A 22,580-nucleotide genomic window follows, 5' to 3' on the forward strand; every position below is an offset into this window, starting at 1 on the left:
AACAATGAGACTTAGAAATCTGCCAAATATTTTGCTGTTTCGGCTTTCAAAGCAGATGTAGAACTTTTGGGAGAAAGTGGTGAGCTCTGAAACATTTCATCCTTTAAATAATAGTATCACTGTAAGGTTGTTTTCAGAAAATGTTCTTGCTCATTTCGTTGTGATCCCTGTAAGAACATTTATCAAAGGGGCACTTTTTAATGTAGAGGAACATGCCTGCAAATATCAGACCTTTGCCCTCCTTTTAGTTCATCCCAACCTGTTACTGACTTTTGGCTCCCTGTCTCAGCCCACAGAGATTCAGAGACTGGGGATGAAAATATACCAAATAATATGAGCCATGTTTGAAATAATGGTTGAACGTCATCTCTTCTCTGTTGGCTGAGGAGTTCTCACTCACCACCCAGCTCCAATTCTATGTGTGCACCCCCCAAAACAGATTAAAGAGATAATGGGCTCTTAAAAGAGTGTTTCTAGACAGGCTCCAATTAACAGGGACCCTGGCTCCTCTTTCTTGCCAGCATTAAAGGCATTAAAATAACAATAAAGGAATATTTCCTCATGGCAACACCTCCTCAGACAGTGTAGAGTCTGCATAAAAGGAATGCGTATGACTGTGTATGGAGAGGCGGGGTGGGAGTCTGTAGGTGGGAGAAAGAAAACAAAAACCAGTCTGCACTGTGACTGGATTAGAAGGGTGCTGCAGACATCTTGAAGTCTCAGGTTCTGAAAGCTTGTCAGTCCAACAGCCGGGCCTCTTTGATATACGTACATGGCTTTCTCAGAAGATTTCTATGACATGCTGTAACGTCTTAATTCCAGATATGCCAAGTATAATAGCCATTTGCTTTTCTCCTTAACAATACTACTGAACACCTGGATGTACCTCCTAGCATATTAGATTTCAACTGCAAAAAGGATTGCCATTTTTTTTGTACCATGGTTCCTATGCCCTTTACAGCAATTTGACAGGCAGAAATGGAACTGGTGATGTTGTTGTTTAATATAGAGGTACTGTGATAAAAGTTATTTTACCTAATGCCCACCTGCCCTTCAGGAGTTAAAATTCAATCAAAGTATGTGAAAGAAGAGGCAACCATCCTAGCTTAGTACGATTTGAACTGTGCAGACAATGTTGTCTGCTATTGCTCCTCAGTAGTAGCGGAAGAGCTACCATTTTTCCTATGCTATATGTGCCTCTTACTATTTAGTTAGTAAGTATGATTTATTGGCTGCATTGCATTTTCCTCAAAAGTCTGTCCTTTTAATTTTTAAATCTTCTGTCCTACTACTGTTGCTCACAAAGGATAAATTTATTTTGGCCTATTATGCACTGTGTGCAAGTAAATTCCGCGAGGGCATATGAAGATTAGAGGCTTTTTAATGTGTGCGTACCAAACAGTGCTTAAAGTGAACATTGTAGTCCAGACACAAAAGCTTCATTATAAAAACCAGCTGCATTTGCTTAAGGGTAAAACCCATCTGTGTAAAATCCTAAAAGTAAGGAAACAGCAAGTGAACAGATTTTTTTTTTTTAAAAAAGAACCTTTCCTTATGGACAGACTCCATGCCTTTAAAGGAAAATCACTTGTAGACATATTACAAAGTCACCATTCATCTGATTTATATGGCAACTGGAAGTAATTCTAGCCTAACAGAATTGGACAAAATCCTAAACTGGCAGCTTGCATGTGTGTTTGTGTGCCTTCAAGTCATTTCCAACCTATGACAACCCTAGGATGAACTTACCACAGGGTTTTCTAGGCAAGACCCACTCGGAGAGGCTTTGCCTTGACCTTCTTCTGAGGCTGAGAGTTTGTGACTTGCACAAGATCACCCAGTTTCCATGGCTGACTGGGGATTGGAAGTCTACTCTCCACAATTGTAGTCCAATGCTTAAAGCACTATCTCATGTTGGCTCTCAAATGATGGCTTAGAAATCATGAATACATGGTTTGTGTGTTGCCTCTACATGCTGGTTTCAATATTTGTAGCTGCTTTTATCGACTGAGACCTCACAGGTAGAAAAACAGTATACAGTAACAATGTCCACCAGAAGCCATAATGCAAGACAAGGCCCCAATGTCCTGCTAAAATTCAACAAGTAATGTTTCACCCACCAAACTGATTCCCATCTATAGAATGCAATTTTTCACATGTTAAAAATGGGAAATGGAGAGTCACGGGTGAGAGGATCAGGGCTCAGCCATCATCTGAAAGTGTCTGCTAAGAGCACATTAATCTTCCTGCCCCTTCCTTGTATAGAACAGTAAGCAGGAGCAAAGCTGGCTCCCCAGACAAAGTATAAAGCATTACTAAGTAAATAGACACCTGGAGCCATCTATGGAGACCAATGACAGCAGGTGATGAATTCGCTGCTGTTTGTAACTGTTGCTCTTCCAATAGCTATCCCAAATTGAGGAGGAGTTCTGCTGGTGCAGGACCATCTCCTTTCTGAGCTCCCATACACTGAAGCATCTGCAGGACAAACAATAGTGGCTTCAATGTTCTTGTGTTCCACCAGTTGCCTCTGAACTGGAATAAATAATGTGAAGGCCACTAGTAGTACTTGAATATCTCGATGAGGGGAGCCAGAGAAGAAGGCAAAAAAGCACAATGCAAAGGTTCACGATTCCATTAAGCCAAGCAGCAAAATAATCAGCAGGACAATTTCAAGAAGATAATCTTATTTCCTTTACAGTGGCTGTTCTTTCCTTCCACCTCTGCTCCACACATTTGGTATCCTGGGATTAACAAGTTGAAGAAAATCACTCAAGAAATAGCAAGACTTACCTGTCAGACGGCTTGAAAGTTCCGCAGAAAGGGAAGTCATTCCACTAGCCCTTCCAGGTGAAATTGGTGTTGCTGGATGAACGGAGGGTGTTGCAATTGATCCCAGATATTGGTAAGAAGGGTCATAAGGCCAAGGAGGAGATGGCTGAAGTTGCCTTGTATCTGACATGGGGTAAAAAAAATGAGAGAAGTTCAGAATCACAATTAAAACTGATATATGGAAGCATCATTTTTATAACCCAATGTAAATATGTAGAAAGCGTACATAACACACACACACACACACACACACACAAAACCGCAGAGGCTTCGCAACCATGGAGACACATCGACCAATTATATGTATCCAACTCTTGCCTGCCCTTGTCATAATATCTACAGTAATAAACATAGACAAAACCTCCATTATAATTAGTTTTTCTGATACTAAGATCAGATAACTATTTCTTAAAACAGAGTTGGACTATAACACAATTTCCAGAGGACTACCATGGGCCTGGTAGTTACTGAGATCCTTCCAAGGAGAGGGCAAAACAGTTGCTTATGCCTACTAATTTATGTGATATTATGATACAGAAATGTCATTTTCTCACAAAGCTGAAGTGCAGGCTCCCAATCATATGAACCAGATTAGTAATGTGCCTACTCACAAGAAGATCTTTAAAATGTCATTAGGCTACTACTCCCTTGCCAACTCTAGGCAGCATAGCTAGTGGTACGGCAAGACAGAAATGACAATTCAGCAGAGATTGATATTTCCCACATCAGTTTTAACTTTAGAGCCATTGTTAACAGCATTTTAAACCCAGTATCCCCCCCCCCCCCCCAGAGGTCTGCAATTGGACTGTTTAAACATTATTTGTATTTTCCTGTTTGTGAATAGTCCTCTTGTTTGACTGACTTAAATTGGAATTTTAGCATTAATATTTCACCAGAATGAAGTTATTAATTAACTTAGCCTCCGCACTAAAGAGCTAATAAATTTTTACATTATTCAGTTGGTTCTTGACCCCAAAGCCTAGTTTTCTTGGCTTTCTGTAAAACTATTCCTCACTTTTTGTTGTCCTTAGGAGTGGGAAATGATGAAGGTTTAGATCAAAAGTGTTAATGTTAGCTTAGAAAAGGGAAGTCCTTCTTTGTCACCAGATAATCCTCTTGTGTTCAGCAACAGACAGACCATGTCAGGGGCAACTGGATGGACCAAGCACTTCAGGGACAGTAAGTACTCTGCATATTTTTTTTCCTGCTCTGATTTGAATGGGAACTTTCTGAGTCCTGGATCCCCTGTCTTCAGAGATGCCTCCCTACCAGGGCTTTTACCATTTGGAGCAGCTACAAGAGCAAGGCAGTAAATAATGGCAGACCTGCAAGTTGTCCCTGAACCACATAGAAGCTCCTCATATGTCCCAAGTGACAGCTACAAGAATTCATACCATTTAAACTCTCATGGCTCCATTCTATTGAATCCTGGAATTTTCAATATCTGAGATATTTCAATTTTTCTGTCAGAGCACTGTAGAGATTACCAAACTACAGCTTTCAGGATTCCTTAGGGTGCAGTCATGGCAGCTAAAGCAGTATCAAACTAGCATAATTATGTAGTCAGAACGAGATCACAGATTGAGAAGAAAGAAGCATTCCAGTCTTCAATACATTAGTAAGGACGATCCTTTCTAACTACCAGTATACATACCTCACAGACATTGCACTTTAATACCACTTGAGCTGCATGGCTCCATCCTACATAATCCTGGAATTTATAGCTTGGTAAGGTACTTAGAGTCATATGGTAAAGAGCTACAGTATTGAAATTCATAGAAGGGCACTAGATTCTCAAGAGGAAAATTCTTAAGTACCTTATGCAATTTCAAATCCCAGGATTCCAGAGGACAGTGTCCCAGCAGTTAGAATGGCATCCAGCTTCTATCTCTTTGTGGCATAAATAGTAAATACACTGTGTGGGACCCAATAGTTTCTTGAGAGTTGTGGAGGGGAAGTCTGGTGGCTTTGTAGTGGAGGGGAAGTCGGGTGGCTTTGTAGGTCTCTATAGGAGGTCAGTCTCCTCTAGATATAATGAGTCATAACAAGGACAGTAGTTTGACATTCTTCCTGTATTCCTACTCCCTACTTCTTTTTATGTGTAGAGGACAAGTAAGTCTCTAAATGGCCAATGCATGCTGTCACCAAAAACAACTTCAGTCATCACTGAAAAATCACAATGGTATGGATTTGCAGAGCACTGCTCTACAAGATTATCACCCTTAGACAGAAGGCCATTGCGGATGACAATAAACAGTACTGTTTACAATTAGACATTTGGGCATTTATTTCAGTCTTAGGGATCCAGGAATTTGGGAGCTCTTCTTACAAATCATAGCAAGTGGAAACAAAACTTTCTTGGACAGATTTCAAACATTGTACTGTCTGTGGATGTCTGGCTTACAGAACTCAAAATGGTAGTGACAGCTGAGTTTGTGATCTGCATTTGCTAGCACTTCCGTACCACTTAGACTTACAACAAATGTATAACCTTTGAGCAACCCAAATCAAAGGCACTGGGTTTTGGCATTGTGTTCAATCCAGTTATGGCTGAACAGAAAATGTATGCAAGGGTAGAAAAGGAAGCAGATTTGGGCAAACAAGCTATTTGGATATTAAATTTGGGTTTGGTACATGTCCTCTCTACACCTGCAGCATTCCTTTCCTTTGAAGGTGTGTAAGTTGGGACAAAACTAATTGACATAATGGGTCTGGTTTAATCAATGCTAATAATTGGATTTAAATGTGAACTACATTCTGAGAGTTAGAAGATTTCTGAGAACTGTCATCCAAAAGAAGTTTTTCAGTGTTTTCCCCATAGTCAGACAGAAGCCCTTCTACATTGCCAGTCCTTAGATAGCTGAGCCGATCAAGAAACCCCATCACTATATTATTACATCAGTATATATTTTATGAAATAAAGTCAATGAATCAAATGAGATCAGGCTTCTATCTATTCCGGTGACCTCATTGAATGAAGACCACTGACTATTTCTTTAATACTTAATAATGGCAGTCACATCTTACTAAATTTTACTAGCAATTAAAATAATAGAAGTTAGATCCCTCTACTCTTGTAGCAAATATATATAAAATGTTTTCTAAAAAGTGTAAGCAGTGATTAAAGAAAGCAAGTTGCTTTCATAAGCTACACATTCCATTCTCAGTATTCTTTCAATGTATAATAAGTGCTGTTTCTGCCTTTCATAGTGTGAGAAAGTGTATCTAAATTGTTAATTACTGCAATAAAACACTTCAGGGTGAGAATGACACACTGGGTTTAGTTAGACATAAGTTCTCGGCCTCCAGCCTCATGCTGAACAAGCTATTAGATACAAAGCACTGTACCACCATTCAGGTCCTGTCATGTTTTACTGCCACAAAAATGTTGTGTTTGACTTCTTTAAAAAAATCCAACCACCATAATTAAACAGTGTGTGTGTGTTGCACAATATTTAATAGTTTCACATAATAAGCTTTGATTAGGGAAGGAGGGAAAGAGGGAACTTAAGGTAAAGAATCTTCACCACTTGATCCTTCTTATATATTTACAGTAGTGTTCTTCCAATTATATTAATATATGATGGAAGAACACAGTTGCAATTGGAAAGAGAGTATCTTTTAAAAGGCTGCAGAGGCTTATTCTCAGTTTTTGTGTTGGCCAGTAGATGGCAATAAAGGGATTCTTGCACACATACTTGCTTTTTATTTATTTATTTTTTATTTTTTATTTTTATACAATTTTCCTTTACAGTGAAAGAGTGGGAACAATTTAGTGATAGAGAGTTATAGAAATTAGACAGACGTGCAGGGTGAGTTAGGGCAGGTTAGGGCAAGGCAAAGATAGGGAGTAGGTAGGGGAAAAGGGGGTAGGGGGTAGGGGGTATGGGATCAAACACGAGGGATGTGATGATTTGGGTCACTTCCGTTCAGTCCACAGAGGAGCAATTTTCTCGCTTTACCATTTTTTTTTCTTTTTCCCCTTTACTCCTCCTGTCTCTTATCCTTCTTACCCGTAGGTTTTTAAATATCTAATTTATATTTGTTTTTTAGATATTCGTTCAGGAAATTCCAATCTATTTGCTTAGTCTTACTTTGTTCTTCTATTTGGTTCGATAATATATCACAATCCCTAAGGTCTGTTATTTTCTTTATCCAATCTTCATTCGTTGGAGCTTCCTTGCTTTTCCATTTTTGTGCTATTAATATTTTGGCCACTGATGACAAATAAAACAAGATTTTTTCTTCATTTTTCTTCAGTCCTAAATCAGTTATATTTAACAGATAGTATTCGGGTTTGATATTAAACTTTATTTTCATGATGTTTTGTGTGTGTTTGTGGACCATCAACCAAAACGTTTTGATCTTCTTACAATCCCAATATACATGAAAATACGTTCCAGCCTCTTTTCCACACTTCCAGCATTGGGTGTTATGATTGTTGCCAAATTTTGCGAGTTGAATGGGTGTCAGATGCCATCTGTAGAAGACTTTGAACCAGTTCTCTACTATACTATTAGCTTTGGTATATTTCAATTTAATCTTCCACACTTGTTCCCATTCTTTTAATAATATAGAGTGACCTATATCCTTAGCCCACTTTACCATGTTTTCTTTCACCAACTCCTACTTGCTTTTTTTTGTCGTGTCAGGAGTGACTTGAGAAACTGCAATTCGCTTCTGGTGTGAGAGAATTGGCCGTCTGCAAGGACGTTGCCCAGGGGACGCCTGGATGAATTGATGTTTTTATCATCCTTGTGGTAGGCTTCTCTCATGTCCCCACATGAGGAGCTGGAGCTGATAGAGGGACCTCATCCGCCTCTCCCCAGATTCGAACCTTCGACCTGTTAGTCTTCAGTCCTGCCGGCACAGGGGTTTAACCCACCGCGCCACCGGGGGCCCTTACATACTTGCTAAACCTCAGCATTACATTAAGGCAGTGCTCACTACACTAGTAATTCCAGGGAGCCACAACTTCTCATATGTGCTGTATGCCTGTTTTATATTGCATTAAGATTTGATTTATATCTTTTTAAAGCACTTTTGCATAACCCAGGTGGCTCTAATATTTTGCAAATTGGCTCTAATATTTTGCAAATTGATGACCTCTGGGTGAGATAGTGTCAGCTGCTAAATGACATGGCTAAATTGGCCAAGGGGACAGTGGTGCCTACGGAAAGTAACACAGTCTGCTGACAGCATGCAATGTGGCCTCTCTCATTGCTCAAAACATCAGTCTGTCTGATACTAGGACATATAAAACTTTCCAAATGAGCATTGGTGGCAGCAGCCACGCCAGTGAGCTTGCTTTCAGAAAGAAAGCTTTAATTTGTTGAATAGATGGCCATATACTGAATGCAGATGATGTGCTTTACTTTGCCTGTTCTTAGGATTTGTGCACAACTTGAGCTGCTTTTGGGTTGGTTCAAGAAAAGCTTTACAGCCCCAAATTTGAAACTTCAAAGTTGCAAATATATGATGATTATCAATAAAATCAAAATTCGTGATACATCAGTCTTTACAGTAACTACCCGACTTGGCACTTTGAAATGAAAAACAATCACAGAAAGCACATTTGTTTGCTTAAGGATATTTCTATATTGCTTCCCGAGGTGATGAACAGATGCTTATCATCTAGCATAACTACACCCAGTGTTTCTCTGCCTATTCTTATAGGAGTTGTCTGAGACATTCTCCATTTGAGATTCTCCAAAAGAGATCATTATTATGTTTATTTATTATCCCACTTTTTCTCTCCACAATGCTTGGAAGGGTTAAACATTTACATTAATGAAGTAGGATCCCTATTCTTTGATCTGTACCACTCGGATACACATACATTCCCTGTGTGCATCTCTTTCATTACTAAGAGGAAGCTATATAGGAGGGATGATGGTGGTGTATAGTGAAAACCAGGTATTAATCTAAACTTTTAAAGAGCTATCCAAGGTACTGAATCTATTTGGGGGTCAAGTTTTAGCACCTTGGATACCTCTTTTAATAAGTTTGACTAGGAGCACCATTTTTGTAAGGCTTCTTCACTAGGATGACCTATTTATTTATTATTTATTTACATAATTTCTACCCTGTTCTTCTTGGAAGGGTTAAACATTTACATTAATGAAGCAGGTTCCCTATTCTTTGATCTGTACCACCTAGATACACATACGTTCCTTGTCTGTATCTCTTTCTCTCACACCTGGTATGTTTTTTTAAAATCCAGTTTTGCCCATCACGTTTCTCTGTTTGGCTGTGTATGAAGCAGGCAATGACCATTACAGTTTAACATCAGTCAAGTACTTGGCACTTAAGAATGAGAGGAGATGCAAAGACCTCAGTCATGTGGTTTCTACTTTATTGCTGGCAATCTACCTAGACTTGGGTGGAGGCATAACAGGAAGAGAGTGCTGGCAGGGATGGTGGGGTTTTAGTCCAGCACATCTGGAGGGCACCAGATTTGGGAATGACTGCTAAAGTTTCTGTGTTTGTCGGATGTAGAAATAACAAGGCAAGAGCTGCTAGGATTCTCCATGACAGAGAAAGCAGTACTAATATTTCTTTAAAAATATTGTTTTGAGGCCTCATAAAGTGGCATGGAAATCCCTTTATAAACAAAATGTGTGACATAAACCTCCAAAAAGAGTTTGCCACTTTAAGTTGTCCTTAAGAGAAGCACCTTCAATAATAAAATAGCTGCTGGTGGAATTTTACAGTTTGCTCCGTACTTTTCCAGTTCCTCAAATTCAAATCTAAAAAGCAAGACATGTGTTGTATGACTGCTGCTCACAGTGACAAATTTGTTGTTTGGTAAGTCCCACTTTCTCTGAAGCCTTGAGTAATCTTGCTCCCAGAAAAGGACACAGCTGGCCAAAAAGGCTGCATTAAGCAAGGATTCAACTTGGATTTTGTTATTCATATGAAAGCATGTTACGGAAAAGAATGAAGGCCAGCCAGAACTGCTGGTAAGAAGTGGTCTCTGAGTATATCATCACCAGAGCCACTCTTTAAGATGGAGAATATTTTGGGCAGAGAGGGAAAGCTTAAAACTATTAGCTGGAGCACCTGGTATTTGCTATATGAGCTAGCCCCGAGATGTTCTAGTATCTAGTGTGAAAACAGGTTGTATTCAGAACTACTGAAGGAGCACACATTTAAATGTATAAAACTTGGACAACGTTGTTATTAGCTTTATTGAAAGCCAAAAACAAGTGGGATGTCTTTAAAAAAGAAGAAGCAGGCGGATAGGGCTACATGAGGAGCTTAAAAGAGAGTTAGTAAAACAGATTGTAACCACTCAGTCCCTTCTTCAATCTCTTTGTATCAACCCTCGTAAGGGTTGATACTAGGCCTGTCGGTTTTGTTTCGTTAATTCGTTAATTCGTATTTAAATCGTTTTTTTTTTGCATATCCGACGCGATATCAAAACATATTTTCAAACCCGGAAGGGTTTGAAAATATCGAAACAGCAGCCCCATTTTTTTTACGAGCTTCAGCTCGTCTCGTAAATGGAATGGCGGCTGCTGTGCTGACTTCAGTGCTGTGGTCATGTGCTGGTGCCTGGGAGCCAATCCGGCGCTCCCAAGCACCCCAGCAGTGAGTGCACCGTGGCAGGAGCCGATTGGATGGCGCGCGCGCGCTCACCCGCGCGCCATCCAATCGGCTCGGGCTCCTGCGCCCTCCTCCTCCTCCTCCTCCTACCAGCTGTGTTGCAGGAAGTGCGAGAAGGAGGAGGAGGAGGAGGAGGAGGGCGCAGGAGCCCGAGCCAGATGGCGCGCGGGGCTAACAGCAGGAGCGGAGGCCGGTTGTAAAGGTGAGCGGAGCGCAGCGCGCACCATCCAATCGGCTCGGGCTCCTGCGCCCTCCTCCTCCTCCTCTTCCTAGCACTTCCTGCAACACAGCTGGTAGGAGGAGGAGGAGGAGGAGGAGGAGGGCGCAGGAGCCCGAGCCGATTGGATGGTGCGCGCGCGCTCCGCTCACCTTTACAACCGGCCTCCGCTCCTGCTGTTAGCCCCACGCGCCATCCGGCTCGGGCTCCTGCGCCCCCCTCCTCCTCCTCCTCCTACCAGCTGTGTTGCAGGAAGTGCGAGGAGGAGGAGGAGGAGGAGGGCGCAGGAGCCCGAGCCGGATGGCGCGCGGGGCTAACAGCAGGAGCGGAGGCCGGTTGTAAAGGTGAGCGGAGCGCGCGCGCACCATCCAATCGGCTCGGGCTCCTGCGCCCTCCTCCTCCTCCTCTTCCTAGCACTTCCTGCAACACAGCTGGTAGGAGGAGGAGGAGGAGGAGGAGGAGGAGGGCGCAGGAGCCCGAGCCGATTGGATGGTGCGCGCGCGCTCCGCTCACCTTTACAACCGGCCTCCGCTCCTGCTGTTAGCCCCACGCGCCATCCGGCTCGGGCTCCTGCGCCCCTCTCCTCCTCCTCCTCCTACCAGCTGTGTTGCAGGAAGTGCGAGGAGGAGGAGGAGGAGGAGGGCGCAGGAGCCCGAGCCGGATGGCGCGCGGGGCTAACAGCAGGAGCGGAGGCCGGTTGTAAAGGTGAGCGGAGCGCGCGCCATCACAACACAGCTGGGAGGAGGAGGAGGAGGAGGAGGGCGCAGGAGCCGGCGGAGCCGATTGGATGGCGCGCGGAGGCCGGTTGTAAGGGTGAGCGCGCGCGCGCCATCACAACACAGCTGGGAGGAGGAGGAGGAGGAGGAGGAGGGCGCAGGAGCCGGCGGAGCCGATTGGATGGCGCGGGAGGCCGGTTGTGTGAGTTTTCAGGGCTGTATGTATGACCAATCCAGAAGCATTCTCTCCTGACATTTTGCCCACATCAGGCATCCTCAGAGGTCTGTTGGAAACTAGGCCTGTTTGATCAAGAAAAAATTTCGATATTTAAAATACTAGGCAAATGGAGTTTAAAAAATGTTTTGTAAATATTTACGAAATTTCGTAAATAAGAAAACATTTTTTTGGAAAGTTTTGTAAATATTTTAAATATCGAAACAAAAAAACACCCCAATTACGAATTGATTTTAGAAACAAATTTTTTCTTGATCAAACAGGCCTAGTTGATACCAACAAAGAGATTGAAGAAAGGACTGAGTGGTTACAATCTGTTTACATTTTCAAACCTCTTTTCCAACTAGTTTAAAACGATTGTGAAAAGAATAACACAGTTGTTCTTCTTGGCAAATTGGTTTGGCAGAAAGTTCTGCCAGATTAAAATGACAAAAAGAGTGTTGCAATTTTCCTGGATTGCATCTTACCAATGATTGACTCATGTTAGAAAGGGAATCTAATTAGCATAAAAATACAGGCCTAATTAATTGGTTGTCATCTCGATCCTTTGCTCCTTCGGTATTGTTTTTGTTTTGGAAAACTGTCATTCATAAAAGAAAAAGAAATATACTCTTAACAGGTCTTTTAGACACGGGTTGTAATTGTACGGTGGCCTAAACCTCTTCGAAAAGTTATCTCATATTGCTGGTTACTGGCATGTGGCCTTCAATACTGACTCATATCCTGCTTCTCCTTTTTTAGAAATACTTCCAGCAACATGTGGTGTCAGTGAGATTCAACCCCTATAAATGTCATGTACTTAAAAGAAGAGGGCAGGCTCTCTCATCTGTAATGATCCTGTGTGAGCTGGCTCATATCATAAAAACCTTGTGGCTCCAAAGAAATCAGGGCTGCCCTTGAGTATGCTATTCTGCTTGCAATCATGACACAGTATGAGTAGTCATGTAGGAAGTACAAAGTTACCAAAAACATGAGCTAAAATGCGGCAGTCATATATTAAATGTATTCAGTACCACCTTTGTTGCAGTGCCCATGTATCTTCAATGCACATGCACTATAGTCTCTGCTTTCTAGATGGATCCTACAAACTCCACCTATCTGAATAGGAATACTGAAATGTGTATATGTAGATGTATATATAAATATATGTACATTTTTCATTTCATATAAGAGAATTATAACAGAAGTTTTAACACCAAGTAGTTTAACTGGGTAAGGCTTTCACAACTATTCCTTTGGCCAATTATGCAGACATTTGCACTGTACTTTCTCTACTCTTCTTTCAGTCTGCATTCCAGACACAACTCTTTATAGAATCATGGAGTTGGGAGAGATATTGTGGGCCATCCAGTCCAACCCCCTGCCAAGAAGCAGGAAAACCGCATTCAAAGAACCCCTGACGGATAGCCATCCAGCCTCTGTTTAAAAGCCTCCAAAGAAGGAGCCCCCATCACACTCCATGGCAGAGAGTTCCATTGTTGAACAGCTCTCCCAGTTAGGAAGTTCTTTCTAAAGTTCAGGTGTAATCTCCTTTCCTGTAATTTGAACCCATTCTTCAACGTCCTTGTCTCCTGGGAAGAAGAAAACAGGTTTGCTCCATTCTCCCTATGACTTCTCACATTAAGACTGGTCCTATCAAGAAGTAGAGGAAAGGAGTCATCTCAAGAAGCAGTCAGGTTGAAAGGAGTATCTTACTCCATACACAAAACTATTGTCTTTAGGTCTTTTGGAGGGCACTTTAAAGAAGTGAGATTCAGCTGTCAGTTTGGTTGGTCTTGACATACAATTGTGGAAGGCCCTATCATGTCAGGGGCTGCTGTCATTTTATATGTTTTTATGAATTTAATCTGAATTGTTTTTAGTAAAAATGATGTTTAATACTGTTTTAAGATTTATATATTTATATATATTAAATTGTATTGGAATGCTTTTAATTGTCAGTTGCTTTGAGTCTCCTTATGGAGAGAAAAAGTGGGATATAAATATAATAGTATCTTTTCCTTCACCACAAGCAGAGAGTGTCTCAGACAACTAATTAAAGAATAGGTAGAGAAACACTGTGTGTTGTTATTCTAGATGATAAGTGTAACTGAACATAAACATAATAATGATGATGATTTGAGGCTAGCTTCTTCCAAAACTTTCTGCCACATAAATCATTGCAGGTAAATTAATTATTTTTCACATTACCATATTATCTTCTAGAGGTGTTAGATGACAACTCAAATGGCCATGCTGGGTGGAGGTGATGAGTATTATCATCCAAAAATATCTGGAGGGTACAAGTGTGCCGAAATCTGCATCAGTTTATATATTTCACAGGACATAGGTGGTTTTTGAAAATTTGACTTGTGTGGCAGCTTTCGGATTACCTCACATAGCCCTTTGGCAGTATTTTCTTGTATAACTGAAAAGTACACAGGGTAATGGTGTACATCAGGTTTCAATATCATTGCCAAAGTTACTTAGTCTCTTTTAAAAGACACAAGTACCTTTAAGCTGTGACCTCATGCCCCAGTGTTTGCTTTTATTTTAGAGCCTCTGTGGTTTTACTGAGGCATTAAAACCATTTGAGAAGTCATGGAGAAGCCTGGGCCTTTGAAATGACTTTCACAGGAAACTGAAATTAGTCCATTTTAAATTACATCTAGCGTTGCATCAAGGCTTCAGGATCTAAGCTACAGACTACAACTGTGCTTTGTTGCCTTTGCTTGTCATTTTACAGAGAATCCTGCGGTATTCAGAAATTCTTTGCGCAATCATAAAACTTGCCAGGTTTTATTGGACTTTCTAGTCTACTCAACTGTGAAGAAATACGTGGAAACATGAACAAATTTTATCCAGAAAGTCTAATGCCAAAAGAACACAAGACCACATTAAAACTTTAAACTTTGGAAAAGCTAGTATGTTATACGGAAATGCCTATGTAATTATTCCCCCTTTCAAAAGATTACTACTGTTGTGATGGCTGAGCCAAAAGCACTTTCACAGTACACCATTATAGCACTTTGATTTTAATTCAACTATCACCTCTCCATCCTTTGGAACTTGGGTTTGTAATTTGGGAATTAATTGGAAATTTGTGGCAGAGTGAATGTATTGTGGAACTGCAAATCTAAAGATTACATTGGATGGAACCATGGCAGTGGAACTGAAATGCTATACACTGGGTCATGTGAAATAGCCTTGGTAAAAATCTGAGCAATAAAAATGTGACATAGGCCTCCTTTAAAGGATGACACTGTATTGTGGTTGGTGTATGCACAGCAGATTCTCTCTGCTTGATGAGTTTATAGTTACAGCAGAGATTTGTCCCGAAGGTGGCCTGCATGACTAAAGTTTTTAAAATTGCCTGAGGAGGGAAGCTCCGTAACTGTCTTGGGATATATAAACATCATTAAGTGAAGGGAGATTGAGAGTGTGAGGAAATGATTACACCTTATTACTCAGATCCTGTTTGGGCTCTGGGGATCCCAAGGACAAGGCTATAAAACTATGATATAGCATACCTAGATGCAAAAATAGATATAATATTTCAGGTCAGTCTTCTTCAGTCTTCACCACTGTCTTAGGAATATTCTCCTTAGAATACAGTTTATGTTGTTGTACTAATGCAGTAAGCATTTCTTCTTCAAACTTTAGGGCAAACCCTACTAGGGACACAGAACTAACTAGAGAGCAGTTGGAAGGCTAGAAGGCAAATGCAGTATTTTATAAAATGACAAACAGTTAATTTGTATACTGCATTTCTTATAAGAGATAAAGTCATTTTATGCTTAAAACCAAGTTGGTCGGCCCTGAAATTAATCTATTTTCCTTTAATTTCTTGTTCATTTCAAAGACTGGATTCACATTTAGCTGTAGTTTAAATAGCCCTCTCAAATACTTTGCTTGTGTGATACCCTTGAATCATCTCTGGTAGCACCCTCTAATCCAATGGGACATGTGTAGAACTTCATGCCTCCTCAACATCATGCTCTAACTTCATGTAAAACAACTGATGCTGTAGAGCAGGCATGGGCAAACTACGGCCCGGGGGCCGGAAGGCACACAGCAGCTGAGAGCCCTTTGGAGCACTCTGTCACTGCATGTCTCACCCTCTTCCTGGCACAAGGACAGTGTGAGCAGCCCCATTCTTATGCTGAGAGGATGGCCCAAGGAAGGCATGCAGCAGCTGAGAGCCCTCTGGAGCACTTTCGGCTACCAGCTGTCTCGCCCTCCTCCCAGCATAATGCTGAGAGGACAGCCCAAAGATGAGGGGAGGAGAATCAGGGAGGAGGATTATATATTATGTATTATGTTTATATTTCAGATTTCAATATTAATGTCAAAAATACGTAGTATGATTTTACATAGGATTTGTGCTACATTAGAACAGTTAAGACAAATATCACTTAAGTAAAATAAACATCCTTGTGCCAGGATGACAACCTGAGGATGACCTGGGCCCTGCCCTACCTCCTCCTGACTCCACCCCCTCACAGGCCCCCTCCCTCCTGGCCCAGCCCTCTCAATCAGGTCCACAATGTGGACCCAAGGCAAAAAGGTTTGCCCATGCCTACTGTAGAGCCTCTAACCTACTTATTCAGATAGACTTTTAAAACAGAATGTTTTAAAATAATGGGCTAAGGAGTGCTGTATTCCTTTGACTTAACTCTTTTTAAGAGCTTTTTATCTTTTAATTGCATGCTATTCGTTTTTCAGATCCAAATTATTTTAATATTGCAATTGATCTAATTGTGTCACAATATTTATTTTTTGTATCTTTTAAATGGTATTACTTTTTTAAACCATGAGTTCCTTAAAGCCCCAAAGCTCCCAGAATTCTCTAGCTCAGCGGTTCTCAACCAGGGGGTCGCGACCCCTCAGGGGGTTGTTTGGCCATTTTCTGGGGGTCGCGAAGCCGCATTGGCTGGCCACGCCCCCTCCAAAATGGCGGCCGACCCCCTGCGCCACTGGCATTCCCCCGCGCGAAGCCATCTGCCTGTCCCTCATCTCCTTCTGATGGCAGAAGGAGGCGAGGGACGGGCGAGCGGCTCCGCGGGCGGCTAGGCCACACACGAAGCCATCTGCCTGTCCCTTGCTTCCTTCTGATGGCAGAAGGAGGTGAGGGATGGGTGAGTGGCTCCTTGGGCGCCCCTCGCCTGCTCTGCTCTCCCGCCGGCCGGCGGGGGGGCGGAGCAGGCAAGGGCCTTTGGAGCAAGGCCTTCTCCAGGTGCCCTTGCCTGCTCCGCTCTCCCGCCGGCCGGCGGGGGGGGGGGGGGGCGGAGCAGGCGAGGGCCTTGGGAGCAAGGCCTTCTCCAGGCGCCCTCGGCTGCTCCGCTCTCCCGCCGGCCGGCAGGGGTGCGGAGCAAGCGAGGGCTCTTCGTTGCAGGTGAACTATAAATCCCAGCAACTGCATATCCCAAATGTCAAGGTCTATTTTCAACAAACTCCACCAGTGTTCACATTGGGACTTATTGAGTATCTGTGGCAAGTGTGGACCAGATCCATCATTGTGTGAGTCTGCAATGCTCTCTGGATGCAGGTGAATTACATCTCCCAAACTCAAGGTCAGTGCTCACCAGACCATTCCAGTATTTTTCGTTGGTTGTGGGAGTTCTGTGTGCCAAGTTTGGTCCAATTCCATCATTGGTGGAGTTCAAAATGCTCTTTAATTGTAGGTGAACTATAAATCCCAGCAACGACAACTTCCAAATGACATAATCAATTTTCCCTCCAACCCCACCAGTATTCAAATTTGGGTGTATTGGATAACGTAAGGTAAAAGTTTTCCCCTGACATTAAGTCCAGTTGTGTCCAACTCTGGGAGTTGGTGCTCAATTTCTAGGCCAAAGAGCCGGTGTTGTTCATAGACACCTCCAAGGTCATGTAGCTGACATGACGGCATGGAGTGCTGTTTTTGGGTATTTGTGCCAAATTTGGTCCAGTGAATGAAAATACATCCTGCATTTCAGATTTTTTACATTGTGATTCATAACAGTAACACAATTATAATTAGGAAGTAGCAATAATAATAATTTTATGGTTGGGGGTCACCACAACGTGAGGCACTGTATTAAGGGGTCGCGGCATTACGAAGGTTGAGAACCACTAGCTCAAGGTATATTTCCAAATCATTGCAGGTGGTGGTGACAATAAATAGAAGATGTGGAAGTGGATAAAATGTAACATCTAATTATTTCCAATTCTTCTTCTCATTTCACTAGAATATTAGTATAGTATTTTTTAGTGAAATCAATAAAAAGACATTATGCCTCTGTTTAAACATTTTCTCCTCAATGAGGAGGTCAGAAGAAATCATGGAAAATATGGAAGCACAATATTATCTGGATCTTTTGTAAACCATGTGTTTCAGGTGGGATGATTGCCCAAATACATACAAAGCATATCTAGATCAATGAGAAAAAAATAAGGAAAGGTAGGGAATGCAGGATAAATTGTCTCTTTTGTACATCAATTTATCAACACAGAATAAGGCAGGACACATTACAAGAAAGCAGCTGTGTGAAGCAGCACATTTCCCTCTGTAATTCTTAGCCCTCTGCACAGTAGGGTTAAACAAAGGCTCAAACATTACTGTGGAGAGAAAAGGGTTTCACAAACTGTAAATATGAAAAATCCCTGCCTCTCTCCTGTAGAGGTTCACATTGGGAGCTGCAAACAGCAACATGCACTGAACTGCGTAAACAGTGATTTCACAATACATGTGCTGTTCTAGCACGTTAGTACATAAGCTGCTGTGATGAAATATAAACCATCTCTCCCACTGACGAAGCACACTCCTCTTGCCCTGGTATCTCTTCCTCTCAAAAGAGCAGGAGCATATCACACAGAGACTCACAACTACAACCTAACCACATCATGCAGATGAGAAAATGGAAAATTTCCCCAGCAAAGTTAAGGAAGTATTTTAGGATGCCAGTCTTTTACTCATGTGCCCTTTTCACACTATATAAAAATCACAGTTTAGCACTTTGCTACCACTTTAAAAGCCAGCTCTACATTTTACATAATCCTGTAAATTAATATTTATTTATTTAAAGCATTTATATTCCACCCTTCTCACCCCGAAGGGGACTCAGGGCAGAGAACAACATGCAAACAGCAAACATTCAATGCCGAAACATACTAGACTATACATATACAAAAACATTAAAATCTTACCTTGACATTAAAACCCCCTGTTTAAACATTTATAGTTTCACTAGCATATATGGCCAGCCCAGGTATTGCCCAGGTATTGGAGAGGACACTGCCTTATTTCTCTTTCTTTCCTCCACTCCCCTACTAACTTTTCTCATTTTCTTTCCTTTCTCTTCCTTCCTCTCTTCCTTTTCCTTTCTCCCCATTCTCTCTCTCCCTTCCCCAGCTATGAGAGGGCCTACCTCACAATATCTCAACATGGCTCTTCCCTTCCTACCTCTCTTCCCCTTATACATGCCACCTTTCTTTCCCAGTGACATCACAAAGGGCCACTTCACCTAGCAACATCCTATCCTTCACCTAGTAACAGTGACATCACAAAGGGCTTGTTTAACAACAGGATTTGTGATACAAACAGACATACTTTGATTTGATTTATACACACACTCACTCACTCACACACACATATAGAGAGAGAGATTGAGATTATAATTCTTTGTCACAGAATTCCAGTGCCTTGTCAAGCTATAAATCCCAGAATTCCATAGGATGCATCCAAAGTGCTCAAAGTATTATACACTGGAAATTTCTGAACACAAACAACAACAAATCCAAGCCTCAACTCAAAGGTAATTGAAGCTTAGATTTGTCGCTGTTCTTTGTGTTCAGAAATCTCCATTTTTTAAATTTCCTTCCAAGAACACCATAGACTGAAACAATCTAACTTAGCCTATTTTTTCTGCACTGAAATGAATGGAACATCACCAGCTAGATTCTGAAATCACATATTAGTCTTATACAACATACCAAATATACTTGTTTGCCTGAAAATATATAATATGTGAAATGATGTCATAAGGAAGAGCCAACAGGCTTGTATTTTTGCTGCCCTGGAAACTAGGAATCAGAGCAAAAGGTTCAAGTGACAGGAAACGAGAGTTCACCTGAACATCAGGAAGAACTTCCTGACTTATAAGAGCTGTTCAGCAGTGAAACTCTGCTTCAGAATGTGGTGGAGGGTCCTTCTTTGGAGGCTTTTAAGCAGAAGCTGGGTGCCCATCTGTTTGTGGTACTTTGTGTTTTTCCTGCATGGCAGGGGGTTGGACTAGATGGCCCATGTGGTCTCTTTCAACTCTATGAGTCTATGAATATTATATAAATAATTCTCTTCCTCTTGGTGGACCATCTTCTTACTACCCATTCTCCAAGCATAGTCAAGTTTCAAGGGTCCAGCAGCCATTATATATAAACAATGAAAGATTAAAAGTTAGGAGAAAGAAAGCTGAGCAGTCATGGGATCAAAATACCTGTAGACCAAGATTCCCAATCCATTATATTGAACAAAATTACTTGCAGAATTCCTTCCTTTGCCTTTTCTATAAATTTGGCATTCAATAGTAATTATGTCACACTGATTTTTACTATTTTACAAATATCTGTTCTGTACCAGGATCTCAATTTCTATTAGTGTATAGAAGAGATGCAAATAATTTTCTCATCTTTGATGGAATAGGGGTCTTCCCACAATAAGATACACCATTGGAAAAAAAGCTGTTCATTACTACAAGATTTTTAATGTCTGTGTGGTGTTTTTATATAGCAAAGATTTTTTTTGGGGGGGGGGAGGGTTGCACAAAATGTTACATATTATACAGAATAGCAAAAAGTTGTGAAATTTTCACCAAAATATAACTCCTCCTCTTATCATGATTTTACAAAAATATTTTTTTTTCATCTATGAGTACAAGATTAAAGTCAGTATTTACATTCTTTGTAATTTTCAGGGTGGGGGGACTCAGTTCATATAGAAATTCAACATTGATTGCGGGCATTTTTTCCTGTCCTAATTTTTGATAAATGATTTTATCTACATGACTGTAAGGTAAGAAATGGTGGATAAATTAACTTTTACAAAAGTTTGTGAAGGAAGTCAGCCTTGTTGAACTCATATCACTGTGCAACTCTTTCTTTTAAATAGAGCATATCTTTGAAGAGCATTTAGCATGAGGTTGAAAATCCCACACAGTGTTAATTCCCTTAAGAAAGACAAAGAGAGAACAGGCAAAGATGTATGCGAATGATCTCTTCAGACAAGAGTAGAGTTATAACTATGACAGCATTGCCTCAGGTGCCTGAAAGGTTATTTCTGAAGATACAAAACTAATTACACAATATTAAATTTGCTAGCTTAGAGACAAACAAAAGGCTACCCACACACCTCACTTTCTGCAGCCCTATCCCCCTTTTCTTCTACACCTTTAATGTGGCGGAAAACTCCCTTTGTGGTGCTTGCAGCCAGTTCATTTACTACCAAACACTGACCTTGATGTGAACTAATTAGGATTGCAATAGTTAAATAATACAGGATGGGAGTCGGAAACTTTGTGGGTATAAAAGGCACCTTTGAACATAACAGCCATTTACACTTTCATGATCTCATCCCCAGAGCTCAGGGGGAAAAAAGAAAGAAAGAAATACAAACTAATAAAGAGAACTTCATCTAGGGGCATTCTACACACGCAGCAGATTATCGTCCCACAAACTCTTATCCAGGACGCCAAATGAAATGTAACTGGATTCTTTTAAATTCCAATATAGATCATGATTAAAACAAAAATCTTTTGTTAATAAGTAGACCTCTGATGATCTAAAGACATCCTGGTTCATGTTATTGACTTAGAAAAGTAAATGTTATATCAAATGCAACCTTCAAAGTTTGGCAGAGGAGGTCACCTTGGGGTGGGGAGGGTTGCTGGGGGAGGAATAATAGGAAGCAAAGTAGTACTAAGCTCCCTCCAGATCTTAGCCTTGACTCACATCTAAGAATAAGATCTTATATGCTGTAGTGCAGCATTTCTCAACCTGGGAGTTGGGACTTGTGGGAGGGGGTCATGAGGGGTCGCCAAAGATCATCAGAAAACATATATTTCTGATGTTCTTAGGAACCTCTTTGGCAGAGAAAGCTGAAGATATCTCCGCCTGTCCTTCTCTTCCTTTTTTGGAAACAGACAGCGAATCCTCCTACCAAAAGCCCTCCTCTGCTGTGATTGGCCGGCCTCTCAGCCAAGGGAAGGGCTGTTTCTTAGACTCCAAGCAGTGAGGGGAGAGCAGGTGTGCTCAGCGTATGGCAGTCTGGTGTGGGCGAGGGAGAGAATGTGAGGCTGGAGGGAGGTTTGCACCAGCGAGTCCCTTCAAGGCATGGGAGTTCTGTGTGGGAAGTCTGGCCCAATTCTATTGTTTGTGGGGTTCAGAATGCTCTTTGATTGTAGGTGAACTATAAATCCCAGCAACTACAACCTCCAAATCTCAAGGTCTATTTCCCCCAAACTCCATCAGTCTTCACATTTGGCTACATTGAGTATTTTTTGCCAAGTTTGGTCCAGATTCATCATTGTTTGAGTCCACAGTGCTCTCTGGATGTAGGTGAACTACAACTCCAAAACTGAAGGTCAAAGCCCACCAAATGCTTCCAGTATTTTCTGTTTGTCATAGGAGTTTTGCGTGCCAAGTTTGGTTCAGTTCCATCATTGGTGGAATTCAGAATGCTCTTTGATTGTAAGTGAACTAGAAATCCCCTCCCAAATGACAAAATCAATCCCCACAACCCCACCAGTATTCAAATTTGGGCGCAGATTATTTCCTAACTCTGAGATTATTTCCTAAATGTTACTATCCACACAGGAAAGTAAGAACAGGGGATCAAACAGTCACTTGAGTATGGTAATAAAGAGTAAACAAACACCAGAACCTGAACCCTGGTTCAGTAGCTAATATGGAACGGTTGGCAGCTACATATTCATAGGAATATATACTGGTTATAAGCTGC

At 41.4% G+C, this 22,580-nt stretch overlaps 1 protein-coding gene across 1 annotated transcript in view; it reads right to left on the reverse strand.

The window, feature by feature from the left end:
* Window positions 1-22,580, reverse strand: part of RUNX1 (RUNX family transcription factor 1) — a 231,242-nt gene that overhangs the window by 10,702 nt on the left and 197,960 nt on the right. Inside the window, exon 7 of the mRNA XM_060770366.2 lies at window positions 2,794-2,955. Coding sequence (XP_060626349.2) covers window positions 2,794-2,955 — 162 coding nt within the window. The remainder of the gene's footprint in view (window positions 1-2,793; window positions 2,956-22,580) is intronic.

The sequence above is a fragment of the Anolis sagrei genome, chromosome 3 (genome assembly GCF_037176765.1).
Source record: "Anolis sagrei isolate rAnoSag1 chromosome 3, rAnoSag1.mat, whole genome shotgun sequence".
Lineage (NCBI taxonomy): Eukaryota > Metazoa > Chordata > Lepidosauria > Squamata > Dactyloidae > Anolis > Anolis sagrei.